Here is a 20,797-nt window from a genome sequence, read left to right on the forward strand (position 1 = left end):
CCAAGCTAAAATATGGGTTTGCTGAATCTATGAATATATCTTACAGTATTTGTAGTTTAACTGTAGTTCTAGAGGAAATACTCCACAGAATATATCAATGTACCCACATGAATTGCAAAGTTTCAAACTCAAAGTTTGCCTCGCTTTCAAGTTAAAATTCTTTCCACAAGCAAATCCATTTGAGTGTTTTTCAGATAAAGATTACATTTTCTGCACAGAAACTTTGTGGGCCTGGAAACCTTTTGGGATTAGCCGATGTAAGCTGAACTTCAGATTTCGTATTCTCTTCGTTTATACACGTTAATAGGTTGGCTGTGAACTAACTAGATATGTGAATCTGTCTTCCCCCCTACATTTCAAATACTAATGACTGCAGGGAGAATTAGGTGGAAACGCTTTTGCTGCTCACAGTTTGTTTCAATTGAGGTCATGTCAGGTTATACCATAGAGGTAGACAAGGAAATAAACAGAAATCTCACTTTATTATTTGTTGAGGTTGAGAAAATTTCCGGTTGTGTAGACAGCAAACAAACTTGCTATCTGTACACCGGTTTGGCCAAGAGGATTTATTACTCTGTGTCAGTGTCACTTCTGTACTTAGTGAAGACTGAGTGAGTCTTTACCTGCACATTAAATGATTGCGTCTCTCTTTGTGACGCGATAGGCCTCAGGGCACCGTGCAGGCTTGCAGCTTGCAGAAAATGTGGCTACAGTTGCCTGCACATTGTTTAATACCTTCAAATGGAGTAGGTGTGGCGCCATGGCGGGAAACCGTTCGGCAACACCCTGATCCGACAGAAAATAGCTATTGCTGATTGCCGAGCTATTGATTGGTAATGCCGTGCTTACTATGAAGAAAGAGTAGAGAGAGAGCTGAGAAACAGCGGCCCAGCATTGGACAGTCAGGGAAGTAAAACATATAACTCAGCTTTGTTTTTATACATTTGATACCAAGACTCCTGATAATATTTGAGATGTCTTTATGGAATTGGAGCATCTCTTTCAAATAAAAATTGCTAAACTACTGCAGGAAAGAAATCCATTATCACTATTTTTAGACTATACATCATACATGTATATATAATATCATTTGCTGAATGTGTTTTTCTTGCTCGTGTACAGGGCATTGTAAAAGAGTCCTGGGTCTTAAATGGTGCTGGGAGCATTAGCATGCTAACCACGCAGCGTCACGGCAGGGCTGCTGGTTGAGGTGTGTGTGTGTGTGTGTGTGTGTGTGAGTGTGTGTGTGTGTGTGTGTGTTTATTTGTGGCGGGGGGTTGTCGGGGGCGATTAAAGGGGCAGTTAACCCTTGCGTGACCTTTACTAGATAATGGACCCCTGGCGTGAGCCACGTCTTCCAGATATGAGTCAGCCGCGCAAGTCTGCACAAACAACTGGATGTCCTGATTCACATCTGCAAGCCCTCTTCCTGCCCCCTTTTCACCCCTCCTTCCTTCAAGGCAAAGCTTGATTATGTTGGCCGCGTGAGTAAGCAAATACATATACATGGGGAGAGATGTACAGAAAGAGAGAGTGAGGGAGAGAGAGAGAGGGAGAGACAGAGAGAGAGATGATGATGACAATTAGGCTAGGGAATTAATGATATAGGGAGAGGGACAGAGAAAGACAATTTATTATTGACGGAGGGGGAGAGGTAAGGAATGAGAGACATAAAGACAGAGCGTGTGAGAGAGAGGCGTGTTAATGAATGAGAGACAACAAGCGATAGGGGGAGAGAAAGATTTAATGATTGTGATAGGATGAATGATGGACATAGAGGGAGGGAGAGAGAGAGAGAGAGAGAGAGAGGGAAAGAGAGAGAGAGAGAGAGAGAGAGAGAGAGAGAGAGAGAGAGAGCGAGAGAGAGATCCATCATATTCCAGAAAAGAAACACATTGCACTTCACAATAGGAACACATGAAATAGAAAGCTGTTTAGAATATAATTATTTAGGCCTGAAAATTAGTTCCACTGGAAGTTTAAATCCAGCAGTCAATGAACTGAGAGAGAAAGCACGCAGGGCTTTTGATGCAATCAAAAGACAAAATTACATTCAGACAGCGGCGACTGGTCATTAGGGGCAAGTGGGGCTCGGCCCCACCTACTCTCACAAGAAAAAAAAGGAAATGAAAAAATAAAAATATTTAAAAATTGATATATAAAATAAATTATACATAAATATATTTAAAAAAAAATCTCCCCAGAAAGTACTGTAAAATAATAAGTTTGGCGCTTTTAGTTCATTTTTAGTCGACCCTGGCTTGCTTCTTCAGAGTTCTTCTGGAGGGGCAAGAGGGGCTGGAGCCCCACCAGCCCAATGTGATGTGTATTGGACTTGGAAAAATTGAAATACGCATTCTCAGAGTGTTTCTCTGTTGAAGTGGACGGAGATTATTTTACTTCTGGTGAGGCTTGCCCCACCAGGACCCCTACAGGACATATACGGTTCGTTCCACTACAGTGTAATTTCATTTTCACCGTTCATTGGCTGTAGTGTGTGTTGTGATGAGTCATGACTCGAGTGACCTCCCTCCTCACCTCACGTGCCGCACGCGAGAAGTCCGGTAGTGAAGAAGAGAAGGATAACTTTGCTAACACACATGTCGGAGGCTGAAACATGCCGAAAGATTTCGGCAGTTTAGACGCTGTTTAGCGTATGACTGCCCTTCACAGGTCAGATGTTGAACTAGATTTTTACATACAGTCCTGTGTTGTGCAGGATAGCCGGGAGCAGGCGGAGTCAACGTCTACAAAGATCGCCACGACTTTGAAAACAAACGGGTGACGTCACGGACACTGGTTCGTCATTTAAAAGAATAAAAAATATTAGCCTAGCCCCACCTGTTTTTTACATGTAGAAACGCCACTGCATTCAGATTCCAATTCTAATTTGGCTCAAACTACTTCAAGCATTTATTGAACACATCCTGTTCTATGGAAGTGAAGTGTGGGGCCCGCAAACAAACTTTTTGACCAATGGGAAAAACATCCAATTGAAATTGCAAACACTGAATTTTGTAAAAGCATTCTGCAGGTACACAGGACAACCACTAACAACGCCTTCAGAGCTGAATTAGGCCAGTATCCCCTGCTATTAAAAATCCAAAAACTATCAGTTAACTATTAGCCATATCTAAAACAAAGTGACCCCCACTCCTTCCAGCAAAAAGCCCTGCAAAGCCAAGAGATGAAGAGAAGTCCTCTCACTCAGCTGGTCCTGAAGCTCTGTCCACAGACAGGTTCCCCCTCTGCTCTGCCTCAGGACCAGTCTGAGAACATATCAATTAGACTTAACCAAACACATCAGAAACAAACCTACCTCACCCATTGGAACACTAAAACACACACACAGAGCCAAATGCAGTGTTATCTGGCCCTAAGCAGGCAGTACACTGTGGCCCCTGACCTGTACCTGACCAGAGAAACAGGCCAACATAAGAAATCATGGCTACCAAAGAGGAGCGGCTGTGCCAGCAGTGTGAAGAAGCTGCTGTAGAGACCGAGCAGCACTTCCTCCTCCACTGCCCCAAATTCAAAAATGTCCGCAAAGTATACTTTAGCAAATTCGGTCAAAAACAGCCACATTTTATAAACTCCCATGTAGACCAGCTAAAAATATTAATGGGAGAGAGAAAAGAGAGCGCCGTCCTTGCAGGGCAGTTTATTTCAGCTTGCCACAACATGAGAGGATGACATTCTACACCAGGCCTCACTGTTTTATTTTGTTTTATTTCAATGAATATTTGTAACCTATAATGTAATTTATGTAGCTTCTCTTTACATTCATTTAATTTTATTATAATATTACTATTATTTCTGTATGTACATATGTACATCTGTATGTTATGTTATATTGTTATAGGTTGATATATGTACATATTGGTCTGACGTTCTCTTTTGTAATTATACATAATATTTGTAACACTGTAATGCTTTGGCAACACTGTTTGGTTTACCACAATAGTCATGCCAATAAAGCTTTTTATAATTTGAATTTGAGAGAGAGAGAGAGAGAGAGAGAGAGAGGGGGAGAGGGAGAGAGTGGAAATAGCGAGAGAGTGCAGGAGGAAGAGAAGAAGTTAATTCATCGGATGTTAGGGAAAGAGCGTAGGGGTGAGAGAGGTGTGAAGAAGAGAGAGTGATGATGTAATGATAGAGACAAAGTAAACAATAGATTGCTTTGGGAACCCTGGGCCTTCAGGCTTACAGTTAATGTTATTCAGTTCAGCTTTCACTGGAGAGAGAGAGAGAGATTTTTTTTTTGTAATTTTTATAATATCGCACATTTTACTTTTTAAAGTACTTTCATAGTTTAACATTTGATATGTATAGATATTTTGTATTTAAAGGTTCATTATTATTATAATATATACCTTACCTTTTTACTTTTTATTTTATTTTATAACGCTGTTTATTTTATTGTTCACCTGCTTTGGAAATGCAAATGTCTCTCAATTCAATTGAATTGAATTGAGAGAGAGAGAGAGAGAGAGAGAGAGAGAGAAATAGAGAGAGAACCAGAAAGAGAGAGAAATACACACAGACAGACACAGAGAGAAAGAGAAAGAGAGACAGAGAGAAAGAGAAAGAGAGACAGAGAGAAAGAGAAAGAGAGACAGAGAGAGAGAGAAAGACACAGAGATAGAAAGGGAGAAAGACAGGGAGAAAGAACCAGAGAGAGAGACACACACACACACACACACACACACACACACACACACACACACACACACACACACACACACACACACACACACACACACACACACACACACACACACACACACAGAGAGAGAGAGAGAGAAGCAGATAGATAAAGAGAGGGAGGCAAAATCAGACGGCGATACTGACAGGGGAAGATGGGGATGAGTGCAACAGAGAGACATATACAAATATAGAGCGAGGGAGAGGAGGAAGAGACAAAGGAAGATATAGCTACACATATAATAGATGAAGATAGAAAGGGAGAGAGAGAGAGGTGGACCAACACTTTGATGATGATCGTATGAACAGGAGGAGAGAGTAGATACCGCTGCATCATGTGTAACACTAGTTTAAATCCCATTCTTGCTGAGAACATGGAAGCTCTGCCTCCGTGCAGAACGGTTGATCTATCGCTCTCTGGGGTGTTTGGCCTTGGAGCAGAGTCAACGCGCCACACACAACGCCAGGGAACCAATGGCAACGCATTGGGTTGTTACATCATGAAAGGAAGCGGAATATTACATCACACATCCTGCCTCATTCTTCTTGGTTTCGGAATAAAAAAATAACCCGAAAAAAACGAAGGAGTTTGTTTTTCGGGAGAGAGATTTTGGAATATAAGCAGGGATAATATTCAAAACAACTTACGATAGGCGTATTTGTCATTTTTTTGTCTAACCCATCGGGAATCTCTGTCTGCTGCCGAGTCTTCCACGCGCAACCTCTACCATTAGTGGAGTCAGTGTTGGAAATGTTTGGTCGCTTTAAACTTTGAAAAAGTGAAAAAATGCAGAAATGCAGGACTGTCTGTCATATGGGCGCCAGAGGGCTGGGGATGGGATTCAGTTTCATGGATGGTTGTCTAACGGGTCAGTGGTTCCTAAACTTTGTTGGCCCATGACCCTATTTTAAGCTTGTCGAAAGAATCTTACTATCTGACTATAACTTTGGAAAAATAGACAGAGCTTCTTAATTGTTTTTTCTTTGTGCTTGAACATGTTAGTACCAACAACACTAGCAGACAGTTATTAAGTAATTCATGACCATTGATTTCCGAATACGGTATGGTCATAACCTCAGGGACCTTGTATTAACCTTTAAATAAATGTATTCATGTAACTACGTCATTATATATTCATAATCCATTTAAATATGATTTTTTCTGAAGTGCATAATCAAATATTTGTAGCTTGTAAATCAATCATCTCCCACTACCATATCTGCATATGAGGTGTGTCTACATCAGGTGTACTATAGGAGTGTGTCTCAACACCTTTGGTGAGGTCACAAAGCTAAACAGTTAGAAAGCTTCTGTCTATGAGGTCACAAACCAAGATTGTTCAAACAATGCTTTTGTGAGGTCACAAAGCAAGATCATTACAACATTGTCTTTTGTGAAGTCAAGATACAAAATTGTTAGAACAATGCCTTTTGAGAAGTCACAAGCAAGATCGACTGTTTTTTTTGTGAGGTCACACAAGATCGCCAGAACTGGTGTTCTTTCACAAAGTCACATATTAACACAATCACACCCGCATGCTGGTCAGTCTAGCAGCTTGCCGATTTCTGACACATACCGCACACACACACACCCACACACACCCACACACACACACACCCACACACACACACACACACACACACACACACACACACACACACACACACACACACACGCACGCATGCACGTGCACATGCACTCAGACGCACGCTCACACACAGACACACACACACACACACACACACACACACACACACACACACAGCATTGGTAAGCGGTGAATGTGCGCTGGGAGACTAATCTGAGGTGCAGGCTCATTACCCCTGGCTCAAACCGCCCGGACAGCCGCCAGCAGAACCTCCTAGAGTTCCCTCTGGACCTAATGGAGCAGTCCTGTAGATCTGTCTCAACATCCGCACACCAGCCATCCATACATAGAGCCTTTACATATTTATTCATCATATGCGGTACACATAATATAATATCATTCTGCCTGTTATACAGGCAGAAATATTTCTACATCCTTTAATTCAAGGGAAAGTATTACTGGGTAGTGTGTGTTTGTGTGTGTTTTTTTTGTGGTGTTTGTGTGTTTGTGTTTGTATGCATGCGTTTGTGTGTGTGTGTGTGTGTATTTGTGTGTGTGTGTGTGTGTTTATGGGGTGTGTGTGTGTGTTTCTATGGTGTGTGTGTGTTTATCTAAAAATAAAATCACCTGTGCTCATTCCCTCTCTCTCTCTCTCTCTCTCTCTCTCTCTCTCTCTCTCTCTCTCTCTCTCTCTCTCTCTCTCTCTCTCTCTCTCGCTCGCTCGCTCTCTCATGAAATATTAATGGCCATCTGAATCTGTACAGCTTAGTAAGGCTGTTGTGTTACCAAAAGCTGCCGAGAGAGAGAGCGAGATAGAGAGAGAGAGAGAGAGAGAGAGAGAAGGAGAGAGAGAGGTAGAGAGAGAAAGAGAGAGCGAGAGGGAGGAGCGAGAGAGAGAGAGAGATCAATCAACTCTGTATGAACATTACAACATACATGTCATGTGATTATCACATCAGGTGTGTAGACTATCTCCGAGGCGAGAACGATTCCCTGAGGGTGCACAGCCAACGCTCACATAATGACCAATACAAAACACTTACAAACACATACACAGACACACAGACTCACAGACACTGACACACATACCTTTCAATTCACATATAAATGTACAAGCACTGCACATGGGGCGCATGTATGAATGTTAGTTAGTCAGTTTTATTTATTTGTCACATACACAATTGTACAGGGCAATGCGTAGTGAAATTATTATGAACCGGTCCGGCTGTAATTCAACTATATAAAGTGTAAGATTATAATAATGATTGGGTGGTCACTGGCTGTTGGGCTAAGTAACATTGTGTATGAATGTGAATGTGTGTGTGTTTGTGTGTGCGTGCGTGTGTGTGTGTGTGTGTGTGTTTGTGTGTAGGTGTGTGTGTGTGTATGTGTGTGTGTGTGTGTGTGTGTGTGTGTGTGTGTCTGGGCAACAGGATTACCATCTTACAAACAAACAATACTTTTAATCACTGTTTGCCAGATGCAACCGTTCATGAAAGTGTTGCTTTGTGTTAATATTTAAATGATGCACTACTAACTATGCACCACTAACTATGCACTCTCTCATTTCATGGAGTTAACGGCAGCTTCATAATGGTTGTTTTAGCAAAACAGAATCTCAGCATAACTTGAGTACAATACAATATGATGCAATACAATAGAGCAAAACAGAACAGAATATAATAGAAGACAATGGAGAGCAGAGCAGAGCAAAGCCGAACACAGTTCAATAGAACAGGATAGTTTAGACTAGAAATATGGGAACTGAGTTTGCTAACAGTAGCCTGTGCTTTTCCCTCAGTGGGTGTGTGGGTGTGCACGCTGCTCCTGGTCAGTGTGAGTGTTGGTGTGCACGCTGGTCCTGGTCAGTGTGAGTGTTGGTGTGCACGCTGGTCCTGGTCAGTGTGAGTGTTGGTGTGCACGCTGCTCCTGGTCAGTGTTTGTGGGTGTGCATGCTCCTCGTTAATGTATGTAGATGTCCATGCTCCTCCTGTGTGTGTGTGTGTGTGTGTGTGTGTGTGTGTGTGTGTGTGTGTGTGTGTGTGTGTGTGTGTGTGTGTGTGTGTGTGGGCGTGCGTGTTGGCGTTCGCTCTGTTCTAGGTCAGTATGTGTGGGTGTGCAAGGTGGGTTAGGTCAGTGTGTGTTGGCATGCTCGCTGCTCTGTGTCTGGTCTGGTGTGATTAATGAGAGAGCAGACAGACGAGCAGAGTGCATTCTAATCACCACCAAGGACGGGAGACACCGGCTAAGATTAGGAGAGAGAGGGAGAGAGAGAGAGAGAGAGGAGGGAGGGAGAGAGAGAGAGGAGGGAGGGAGGGAGAGAGAGAGAGGAGGGAGGGAGAGAGAGAGAGAGGAGGGAGGGAGAGAGAGAGAGAGAGAGAGAGAGAGAGGAGGGAGAGAGAGAGAGAGAGAGCGAGAGAGAGAGCACGAGAGAGAGAGAGAGAGAGCTAGAGAGAGAGGGAGCGAGAGAGAGAGATAGAGGGGGGGGGGGTATAGCCAGAGTAGAGAGAGGGAGACTCATTTCAAGGGAGGGAGGGATGGATGGAGAGGCGTGAGAGGGGGAGACTGATAATGAGACAGAGAAGGTGAAGTTGAAGAAATGAAGGAGGGAGAGAGAGGTTATATTTGGCAGACCTCAGGTTGTCTTACGTTTTATTTAAATCCTCTTTTCAGCAGGTTTTATTCCTGACGCCTCCTCTCTCTCTCCGACCAGACAGACGTGCTCTGGTTACACTGGAGCTGTGTGTGCTAGTGTGTGTGTTTGTGGTGGAGTATTGGTCTGTGTGTGTGTGTTTATCTGTGTTGACTGTGTGTGTGATTCAGTTTGTGTCTGGACGTGTGGGTATGTTTGTGCATGAAAGTATGTGTCTGGGTGAGTTTGTGTGTGTCTGTCTCTATTTGAGTGTCTGTGTGTGTGTGTCTGTGTTTGTATGTCTGTTAGTATATTTCTGTATGTGTGTGTGTGTGTGAGTGTGTGTTTGTGTTTGCATGTTCGTGTGTGTGTGTGTATGTATGTACGGTAGTATGTGTCTGTCTGTGTGTTTATGCGTGCGTTTTGCATGTGGACTGTGTGTGTGTGTGTGTGTGTGGGGGGGTATGTTTGTCTGTAAAAATATGTGTCTATGTGCGTGTGTGTCTATTTGAGTGTTTGGGAATCCGCAGTTGTGTTTTTATGTGTATGTGTGGGCATGGTAGAGTGTGTTCCACTGTGTGTTTTAGTGTGTGTGTGTGTAATCTTTTCAGTATTATTATATTATAGGTACACATATCAAAGGCATTCGTGACCATCCATATTGATAAACACACACACACACACACACACACGCACACACACACACACACACACACTGTGTCAGTCTCAGGTCCTGACCAAGAGAACAGGACATAAAAGCAGAGGGGGGGCCTTGAGGGGTGAAGGATAGGAAGGGGGGGGGGGAGTTTGGGGTCCTGCCAGGTTTCAGTACAGCGGATCAGGGAGCATTGGCGGGGGGCCTGGCTCCACACTGCGGTCCCTCCAGGGCCCCAACCCCGCCCCGCCGTTACATCACCAGATCAGGAGGTCTCTGCTCCATGACAGGGGTTTCCAATGTCCAGGTCGCGACCCTCTCCTTCCGGAGCGGTCCGCCAGAAGGCTACAGCCGACGTGTGTTTATCATGGCTTCTCGTTTGAATGAAATGGGGAATATTGCTTTGGGGACAATGTGGCGGAGTAATGTGTATTTTAAGACGGTAAAGAGGATGTTTTGCTTGTTTTACTGCACAAAATATCGCCTCACAAACAACCAACAAATGACGTTGCTAATTTGTTCAATGACTTTTAGGATTTTTAGGTCACCTGTTTAGCCATTGATTTGTTTTTGGGGTCTTTTATTCATTCATCCACGTATTGATTTGGTGGGCATATTTCACTGTGCAGCAATGTCTCAGACGGGATGCTTCTTATTAAATCAAATCAAATCAAATCAAATCAATTGATAGAGCACATATGAAAAATTAATGGCAGTTGACCAAAGTACTGTACAATTAAAGAAGCCATAAACAACACAAAAAACAGAAAGCAACAAAGAAATGTAACTCACATACTGTGTTACATGCGAAGGGGGCAGAAAAATGGTTTCAGGACGGGATTTAAAAACAGGCAAGAAGGGGCCAGCCAGAGTTTGTGTGCTTCAACTACAAAGGCACGACCTCCCTGATGCTTCAACCTCGATCTCCAGACCACTGAAAGCAACAGGTCAATGGTCCTGAGTGACCTTGATGGGACGATGGTTGTAAAAGGTCAGAGAGAAAGTTTTGAACTAGCCCATTTAACGCTTTGCAAGCAAACACTAAAACCTTAAAATCAATCAAAGACGTATGGGGAGCCATTGAAAGCAGGCCAGTACGGGGGTATTGTGCCCTTGCATGCATGTTCCTGTTGGCGGGCAGCAGCATTCTGGACCAACTGCCATTGTGAGAGGGAGGCCAGACTTGCACCAGCATGAAGGGCGCTACAGTAATGAAGTCAGGGTGAGATGGAAAGCATGTATAGCGATTCAAAATCACTGAGCGTTATGAAGGACTTGACCTTGGATAAAAGCCTCAGCTGGAAGAAGCTAGATTTGAGCACTGATTTGATCTGTTTTTCCAATTTAAAATGAGGGTCCATTATCACAGCCAGCGTCTTCACAGTGGGTGTTGCAAATGGTTCCAGGGAACACAGGTCAAGCTGAGGGATATAACAGGCTATTGGGACCAAATATCAGGACTCCAGTTTTACTCTAAATAAAGTTTAAACAATGTTAGGCCGACCAAACTTTGATGTCCTTTAACATAGTTTGCATCACCTCGTTTCAACGACAGGTAAATTTGTGCATCATCCGCATAGCAGTGGAAAGAGATGCCATATTTTCTAAGAGTGGTCCCTAAGGGGAATAAATTAAAGAGAAAATAGGATGGGCTCGAGAATGGAACCCTGAGGGACTCCGCACGTGATAGGCGGAGCGGCCGATACGGATTCACCAGGGCTGACAGAAAAACTTGTGTCGGACAAGTAAGACCTGAACCACTTCAGAGCAGTGGCTTTAATGCTAACACGATGCTCCAGGTGGGGAACGAGGACACTCTGGTCTACTGTGTCGAATGCAGCGCTGAGATCTAAAAGCATGAGCATGGCAGAGTCCCCTGAGTTATTAACTAATAAAATATCAGTATCAAATTTTAAAGTTGCAGTGCAGGGTTCTGTGAACGGTTTTAAATCTGGACTGGAACCCTCAAGAATGCTATATTTGTCTTGAAAGGATTTCAGCTGAATAAGTAACATTTTCTCCAAATGTTTTAAATGAAACAGGAGTTTGGAAATTAGTCTCAAATTGCAGAGGTCTAAAGCTCCAAGATTGGATTTTTTACACTAATGCATGTTTAAAATTGATTAGTACAACACCTGGAAGGACACTGCTTTTCATAATTTTTTGGATGTTTGGTTAAATAGTTCCAAAGATCACTTAAAAAAATCGAGGGAGGGCAATTGACCAATCATTCCCTTTAAAAGAGACAGAGATACAAGCTCAAACTGGTTAAAACAAGTTTGACCAGAGGTCATAAGATGAGTGCTCTAATAAAGGCAATCTTGTCAACAAGGAAAATTAGAGAAAAGAAAACAACCCCAGTGAATCTTATGGGATGGCTGAGGGATTGGAGTTGGCATGCCTACAATATGATGACTAGACACAATCTCAAGGCTTAGAGATACAGTACCCCTCCCCCCCCTGACACACACACACACACACACACATACACACACACACACACACACACACACACACACACACCCTGTATCATCCTCTCTTCTTCCTAGTACACACTCTCTCTCCTACTCTGTGTATATGCTCTTTCTCTCATCCTTTCTGTAAATACTATCTCTCAGCATCTGTGTCTATAATCTCTCAGTGTCTATAGTCTCTCTCTCTCTCTCTCCCTCTCTCTCTCTCTCTGTCTCACACTCCGTTTGTGTTCATAATCCCTCACTCTCTTCCTGTGTTCATACCCTCTCTCTCCCACAATGTGCGTATTCTCTCTCTGGCTCTCTTGTGTGTTCGTGCACTCTCTCTCTCTCCAACAACAATGTGTGTGTACTTTCTCTCTCGCCATGCAGCCTCTGCTGCTGTTTGTTTTGTGCCTCCTGTGCTGCGTGTGATTCATCATCCTGGCTCCTGAAATGACGATTGATTGCGACGCCTTCTCCTTTTAATCCTCTGAGGGGGCCGGGTCTGTGTGTGTGTGTGTGTGTGTGTGTGTGTGTGTGTGTGTTTGTGGCTGTGTGTGTGTGTCTTTGTGTGTATTTGTATGTGTGTGTCTGTGTGTGTTAGTGTGTGAGTGTCTGTGAGTGTACGTCTGTGTGTTTGCTTGTGTGTATGTGTGTGTGTGTGTGTTTGTGTGTGTGTTGGATGTCCATACTTGTGTGTATGTGTGTGTTTGTGTGTGTGTTGGATGTCCATACTTGTGTGTCTCTGTGTATGTGTGTATGTGTGTGTGTGTGTGTGTGAGTGTAGGTTTCTGTGCGTGTGTATACATGTGTGTGAATGTGTGTGCCTGCATCTGTGTGTGTTTGTATATGTGTGTGTCTGTGTGTGAGTGTGTGTGCATACATGTGTGTGTGTGTGTGTGTCTATATATATGTGTTTGTGTGTGTGAGTGTGTGTGTTATTTCCGAGGTTGCTGTCCTGCTATCACGATGTGGCGTGTGGTTGGTGATCCATCACACACGAGCCCCTCGCTGCGCTCATTAATATCACAATGCAGACAGGAAGTGGAATGTTTCCAGACAGGACATGGAATGTGTCCGGACACAAATTAATAGTGTCCAGACAGGAAGTAGAATGTGTCCGGGCAGGAAGGAGTAGTGTCAAGACAGGAAGTGAATGTCCCCATAAATTAAGTGTCCGGAGAGGAAGAAAAAGCAGACAGACAGGACGAAGTAGCAATGAAATAGGATGTGGAACAGAATCAGCTGTCTCAAACTGTTTCGCACCCTACAGCTGTAGTTCGCTCTCTCACTCTTTTAAATCATTATATTCAAATCAGTCTCTCTCTCTCTCTCTCTCCCTCTCTCTCTCTCTCTCTCTCTCTCTTTTTGGCTCTGCCACTCTGTGACATTACTCGTGACACTCTCTCTCGAACCAGAGGCTTCCCATCAGCCTCTGCCAATCAGGTCACCCACCTCCTGGCGACACCACAGAAGAAGAAGATTTGAGATTCTGTAATTCCCATCACAGCGCCGCCAGCAACGGCAACATCAAAGAACTCTATTTGATTATTATTACCAACTCATCAAGTATTCCTGGGGAAATAAATATATAAATGAAAGGGAAGATCTCCAGGCCCAGCTGTTTGGTATTCACGGCGCGTGCAGGTGCTTCGAAGTCTCCAGGTCTGAAGATGCCGCCACTGCAGAGCCGATGATTCTGAGGCCCAGTGCATGCTGGGAGCACTCGGAGTGTAATTACTGTTAGACTTTGTCCGTGGCAACCCGCCGTGGCCAATGAAGGGAAGAGCAGAGCGCAACCGCCCACCCACGCAAACACCCCCTACACACACACACACACGCACACACACACACACACACACACACACACACACACACACACACACACAAACATGCACACGCACGCACACAAACACACATATGTACACAAACACACATACGTACACAAACACACGCACACACGTACACACACACACACACACACAAACACACACACACACATACACACACACACACACACACTGATACACACACAAGCATCGACACACATCCAGACCTAGGCACTCCAAATCACACATCCGTGCGCACTCATACACATCTGGAGAGGTATCTGTGGATGGGGGGAGAACACACATCCCCTCAGATGTCTTTGAGTGATGGGAATGCCACTCTTGTTTGGCCGTCACCATGGATTCACCAAATTACGTACAGGATGAAGAGAGAGTCTAAGATGAGGATGAAAGGATAGAGATGGAGACAGAGGAGAGAGAGAAAGAGAGAGAGGTAGAGAGACTATAGAGAACAACTCTACACTTGTCCCAAACGCTGTAGGATACATATTCGGTAGACTCTCTCATCCAAGCCCAACAACCAATGAGAAGATGACATGGCTTTAACCCCCCCCCCCCCCCCCCCCCCGACCAGAGTGTGAATCAACAGGAAGTCATATTGTAGTTCAATCCCCCCAGGGTGCCTCTTGTTAGGCTAAGTTATGCAGCACTTCTGCGTGTTGACCCACTTGACCATAAACCCTGCGACTTCTCCCCCATGCACATGCAAATGCATGTCAGTGAAGTGAACGTTGCTGAAGCTCATGTTACGGAAGTGCATGTTGGTGAAGTGCATGTTGCTGAAGTTCATTTTGATGAATTGCATGTTGCTTAAGCACATAAAAAAATGAGGGAAATACAGAGAAGGATAGTCTAGTAGTGGCTAGGCTGTTTGGCTTCCAACCAAAAGGTTCTGTGTTTGGAATATAGAAAAATAGTTGGGATTAGGATATGCACCAGAATAGTTCCTCTTGGTTTGCGATTTCGTACATCTCAGCTGGAGCCAGAGTTTTATAACAGTGTACTGAGAGACTACACAGGAGTTCATACATGGAAGGCGACGCAGGATGAACGAGTTCCCCGTTCGTTCCGTCCGAGCACACAGGGCGAGTCCTGATAACTTTATTTCCGCAGACCTTCACGGCCATTATGGCCTCAAAGGGCTTCACAGACCCTTAGTCGTGCAGCAGCCACCTACTTACCCTAAGACCTCTGAAAGGACAAAGAGAAAACCCCGAGGGAGGACGACCAGAGGGATTTGTCCTTGAAGGGATGGGTAGGTGGTGCACCCGGCGCGGCGGGACCTGTGTAAAGGGCATTTTTCCTGCTCACAGGCGGTGTCTGTTCGATCGTTTCCATCCCCTCTCGGAGTGAAACACAAAGAGAGAGGGCCGTTGGTGAGAGTGCAGTGTGAGGACGTCCTTCATGTCAAATCAAGAATGTGTATTCCAGCGGAAGGAAATCAGAGTCAAATTGTCAGCAAGGTCGGTGTGTCTTGAGTCTTAAATGATTAAGATGTTTTTGGCTGCGTTTGACCTTTAAATCACCACCAAATGCAGGCCAAATTGGGCGAAAAAGACAAAGAAAAAAAGGGAGTGAAAACGAACAACAAATCAACAAACAAAGAGAAATGTTGAAATAGTTTAGAGAATTCACCTCTGCAAACTGAACATTCATTAAAAAGTGAAATCACAAAGTAAGGGGAATTCATACATGTATATATAACTGTTTTATAACTGAACAAATGCTGAACATTTCACATTGGCCCTAGCAAAACGCAAATATTTCACATCACATAAAGCACATTTTGTACCAAATATGTAATTTGAGTTCCTAAGAGGCCACGTGATAAAACCTTCATCAAAGTCCCAACTATCTGCCCATTATTCTCCTACATTCGCCTCTTTGCTCTCTGAAATCACAAACGGTAAAAAAACAGGGCGGTGTGTTTGAATAAAACTCTCCTGGCCGCAATCTACGTTATTATACATTCATGAACCTTCTGTCCTGCTTAACAAATCTCCAAAACAACTATCTCGTCTCTTCTTCTCCTTCTTTGAGGCGACGGCATTTTTTAAAGCTTCTGATTAAAGTCCCCCTGAAAAACGTTTTCCTTTATTTTCTTTATTAAAAGCTACGACCTGGAGAGAATTGACAATTTGGGCTCGGTCATGCACTGGTGTCGTTACAATAACCGTTGAGGCTTTTCACATTCTGGGTTCCGTGATGGCTCGTGATGGTCTGTTTTGATACCGGCCTAAATCGTGTCTACCACAGACAGAACCGTGTCGACCTTACGGACGTGAAATCTTTTGAAAGCAACCGGGGGCAGACCGCTCAGGCGGCTAGCATGCTACGGCGCTACTTTAATCCAAGCTAATTGGTCGGAGCCGGGCGCTTACCCTGCTATTAACCATGCAAGCAATATGCTGTAGTGCCGCGGGTTTGATTTCAGCCTGTGTTCCGATGCGAAACGGCGTTCCTCCTCTCTTGTTTTACCCTACTTTCCTGTCTCTCTTCCCTTTCTACTTTCCTACATTCCTGTCTCTCTTCCCTCTCAGTCCATAAAGTCCGCCGAGCCCGTACACACTTTCTTGTAACTCGCATAGCACAACCTGAGTGAGTTGTTAAACATTCTTTTCAGAAACATTAATGACAAAACACAAATCAATCGACCTCGCCCAGTTGGGGAAGTGCAGTGTGGCGATCTCGCAGTGTACCTCGGCCTATCAGCAAGGCACGCCATAATAATGGCGTGGTGCTATTTCAGTTCAGCAGCAGCGTCAAGGACTTTGACATACTTTCATGGGAGTTGGAGTGGCTCTCTGGTACACGCTGGAATCAAACTGTGCTCGCGCTGGGCGCGGGTTGCGTTAATGGATACCACTGGGAATTCTTTCTTCCCCCCCTCTCCCTCCGAACAGCGGGAGGACAACAGCACACACACTCCAGCGTTTAACAGCCAAGGGGGCAGAGATGTAGGATGCCTACGGCACTACAGGTCCCCATGAGGGACAAATCTATTTCTATTGAAAGAAATTGCCTTCTTCCAGCTACTTTCATTCCCTTAACCCCCATATCATGAGACAGATGTAATGCACGTGATTGGTAGCATGTAGCAACCACGCACGCAGCACACATAAATAAACATACATGCACACACACACACACAAACACACACAGACACTCACACACATACAGAAAAAGATACACGCGTACACATACACATAAGCATACAAATACACACAAACACACACACACACACATAGAGACGCACATACCCACTCAAATATAGATGCAGACACAAAAACAAAGTTACAAACAGATGCACACACAAAAACATAAACGTCCAAACACATTGCAGGCATGTAGCAAACCACACACTGCACACATAAATAAAAATATGATAACACACACACACACACACATACACACACAAAAACAGATAAACATACAAACACACACGCATACACAAACCCACACAGATTCACAAACACATACACACACACACACACACACACGCACTGTCCTTCTAACATCAAATCAGATTTAATTCAATTTTTTTGCAAGGTCAACCTATTGTGACCAAGCACCACCACACAAACACTTCCACACACTTTCACACACAGACACACACAAACTCACACAGACACACACACACAGACACACACACACACACACACACAAACCCCCCCCCCACACACACACACACACACACACACGCTTCCAAGGCTTGGGGCGGTGGCGAACAAGCGGTGAACCCATAAAAGCGCGACTCACCGAGAGGCTGCCCGGCGATGACCCGCGTGTTCTCGCCGGCCACGGCGGCGCGCGCGTTGCGCTCGCTGATGTACTGCACGAAGGCGTAGCCCTTGTGCACCGAGCAGCCCACGATCTTGCCGTACTTGGCGAAGATGACCTCGATGTCGGTCTTCTTGACGAGGGCAGTGTTGAGGTTGCCGATGAAGACGCGGGAGTTGAGCGAGCGCGGGTCATTCTTGTTGGTCACGTTGCTGGTCTGAGTCTTGCCCGTCATTCTCCTCCGCTGGTCGCCCTCCTGGGACACAGACAGGAAGGGGGGGGGGGGGGGTAATGGGAGGTGAGTGGAGGGCAATAGGGGGGATGGGGGTAATGGGAGAGGAGGTGAGGGCAATAGGGGGATGGGGGTAATGGGAGAGGAGGTGAGGGAAATAGGGGGATGGGGGTAATGGGAGAGGAGGTGAGGGCAATAGGGGGGATGGGGGTAATGGGAGAGGAGGGGGGGTAGGGAGATAGAGGTGAGGGGGAGGGAATCGAAGGGAGGAAGGGTGGGGGTTTAATGGTTGATGGAGGTGAGGAGGAGGGAGTTGAGGTGACGTGAACAGGGTGGAGAAGATGTGGACGGGGTGGAAGAAGGGGACAGGGTGGAGTTAAAGGTGGGGGTTGGTGGAGGGAAGTCGGTGTGGACCGGAGGAAAGGAGCGATGTGGGTGTTTGAGAGGGAAGGGGGGGGGAGGAGGAGGAGGGGGAGGAGGAGGAGGAGGGGGAGGAGGGGGAGGAGGAGGAGGAGGGGGAGGAGGAGGAGGAGGAGGAGGAGGGAACAGGTGGGGGGAGTGGATTTGGGGGGAGTCGACGGGTAGGGTTGAAGAGCAGTGGAGTGGAGGGAATGGGGGTTAGGGGGGGATGTGGTAGAGCGTAAGTCGTGGGGGGGCCGGTTTGGGTGCGAGGAGAGACGGGTGTGGTGGAGGTGGGGTGGGGGGTGGGTGGGGTTGAAGGGTGGAGGGTACGACAGACTTTAGAGTCTTTGGTCAGAGCAACGCCACCAGATTCTCACCCTGTGGACAAGAGCATCGTTATCAGTGTAAAAGACTTTGAAGTCTGGCAATAATCATTTCTCTGGGTTTATTTTCTCTACACAGACACGTTAGATGGCCACATAGTAAAAAATATGCGGAACACATTTGTACCCTGTCCTCATAATTGGCCTTCGCTGGCACGGTTGAAATGCTGCCAAAACGTTGACCTCATCAAAATGTGCTTATACAAAGTGAAAATTAAATGTTGTCCATCCACGCGACCGAGTCTTCTGATGTTGCTCTTCTGTTGGTCCCTAGATGCATTCAGTGGTCTGGAGTTCACCAGGGAGAGAATATCCAAGTTCTGAGAAGGATAACCAGTCCACCATGTTTCACATTATTTTTTAAGGGTTCTGCTTTGATGTTGTTTTGTTTTTCATTTAGTCCTACAGCCAGGCTATTTTGGCATTGTTGTTCATTTAAATATAATTGGATCTGTTCATTTAAATATAATTGGATAGAAATACAGATATAGATAGACAGATCTAAAGATAGATAGATCTGACCATCTGCCATATGCAGTATGCGGCTGACTTTTTCTGATGGGAGATAATGTTGGGATGTATCATGAATACCAATACACATCACTGACGATGACAAGAGCTTGTTTGGATATTTTTTGAAACAGCTGATTTTTTTTATATGGCCGGTTCAGAACCATTGTGTCACTAGTCCCACGGTCACATCCTCAAGGACGTGACCGTCAAAGTGAAATGAAAGAAGTCTCAAAGTGAGGCGAACACTTCTGAACTTAACAACACTTTATTATGTGCGGAGAACCAACGTCTGTTTGTTCGATTCTTCCTCCTTTGTGTCTTAAAGGGTGATGTGATGAGGAGTAGGAAAAGGCTTTGAGGAAGACGTTACTTCCCCTGTTATCATATGTTGTACTATCGCCCTAACCATGGTTACGGCCCAGGAGTGCAAAGACGCGCACACAACGACGGTCACTTTCGTAGATGACACAGAAAAACACACAAATTTGCACACACACATCTATACACATGTTCACATGTGCACACATGTTTATGGTGAGCACGTGAGGGGAAAAGCATGAACACTCTCACAGTTGCACCTGCCTCCACGAGCCCTCCCACACACACTCACACCGTGTAGTCCAGTCACATGGGGATGGATAAAAGCATGCTCTCTGTCCTATTTTAGAACTGTCTCTCCACCTCCTCTTCGTGGTCAGTGTTCAACGGCAGTGAGAATTGCGTACTTGTACCAGGTCGTGTGAGGACACTGTTTGTTTGTGTGTGTGTGTTTGTTTTGAATGTACGTGGGAGAACGAGTGTGAATAACTGCTCCAAGCTGTGGCACGAATGCCTCAATGATGAGCAGCAGGCGTAAAGTGCACACACACACACACACACACCCACACACACACACACACACACACACACACACACACACACACACACACACACACATACAGATGTATTCATCCAAAAACACCAGCATACAAACCTTCAAACACACAGACACACAAACACACATGATCACATGCAAATTAGCTCCAGAATGGCCATCTGAGGTAACTTTACCCCCCCCCCCCCCCTCACACCCGGATTGATCCGAGCCGACAAAGCGGACATGATGGATCCCCGCCCTCATCAAATGAATCAGGGGGCGGTAACAGCCCATCTCCTCCTCCTTTCCACTGGACTGTATTCACTCTACCCCCCCCCCCCTCTCTCTCTCTTGTTCTTCCCTACACTTGTTTATTTCTGTCATTCGCTTTCCTGCTGATCCTGCGATTCGGAGAGGTGGTCGGTTAACCTCGGCCAGGGCACACAGTGTGATGGCCACCGTGAATTACCTCCAGCTGAGTATAGATGGGCCGGGGGAGACAGCAGAGAGGTGTCAGAAAGCTGCTGGTGTAACTTACACTGTCAACCGAGCACACTCTCAAACTTCAGCTGAATTCTAACTTGAGAAGAAAAAAGAAGTTGCTAGTTTCTACTCCTCCTGAGATAATCAAGCCTTTGTGAAAGAGACTCAGTCTTCTGCCTCTGACACATGCTTTTACTCTATTTGGTTGTTATTAATTGATTATTAGGAATTTGGGGGGGTTTATTCAAATGAAAGCAAACCC

The 20,797-nt window shown here is 45.2% G+C and overlaps 1 protein-coding gene across 1 annotated transcript in view; it reads right to left on the reverse strand.

Annotated features, from left to right (window-relative positions):
* The window catches only part of ralyl (RALY RNA binding protein like), a gene marked incomplete at both ends in the record, with an annotated part of 51,741 nt that extends 33,840 nt beyond the window's left edge, over positions 1-17,901 (reverse strand). The window contains one exon of the mRNA XM_079755086.1: positions 17,646-17,901. Coding sequence (XP_079611212.1) covers positions 17,646-17,901 — 256 coding nt within the window. The remainder of the gene's footprint in view (positions 1-17,645) is intronic.
* Between the last annotated feature and the right edge of the window lie 2,896 nt (positions 17,902-20,797).

This window comes from Pollachius pollachius, assembly GCF_949987615.1.
Source record: "Pollachius pollachius genome assembly, chromosome: 17".
Classification (NCBI taxonomy): Eukaryota; Metazoa; Chordata; class Actinopteri; order Gadiformes; family Gadidae; genus Pollachius; species Pollachius pollachius.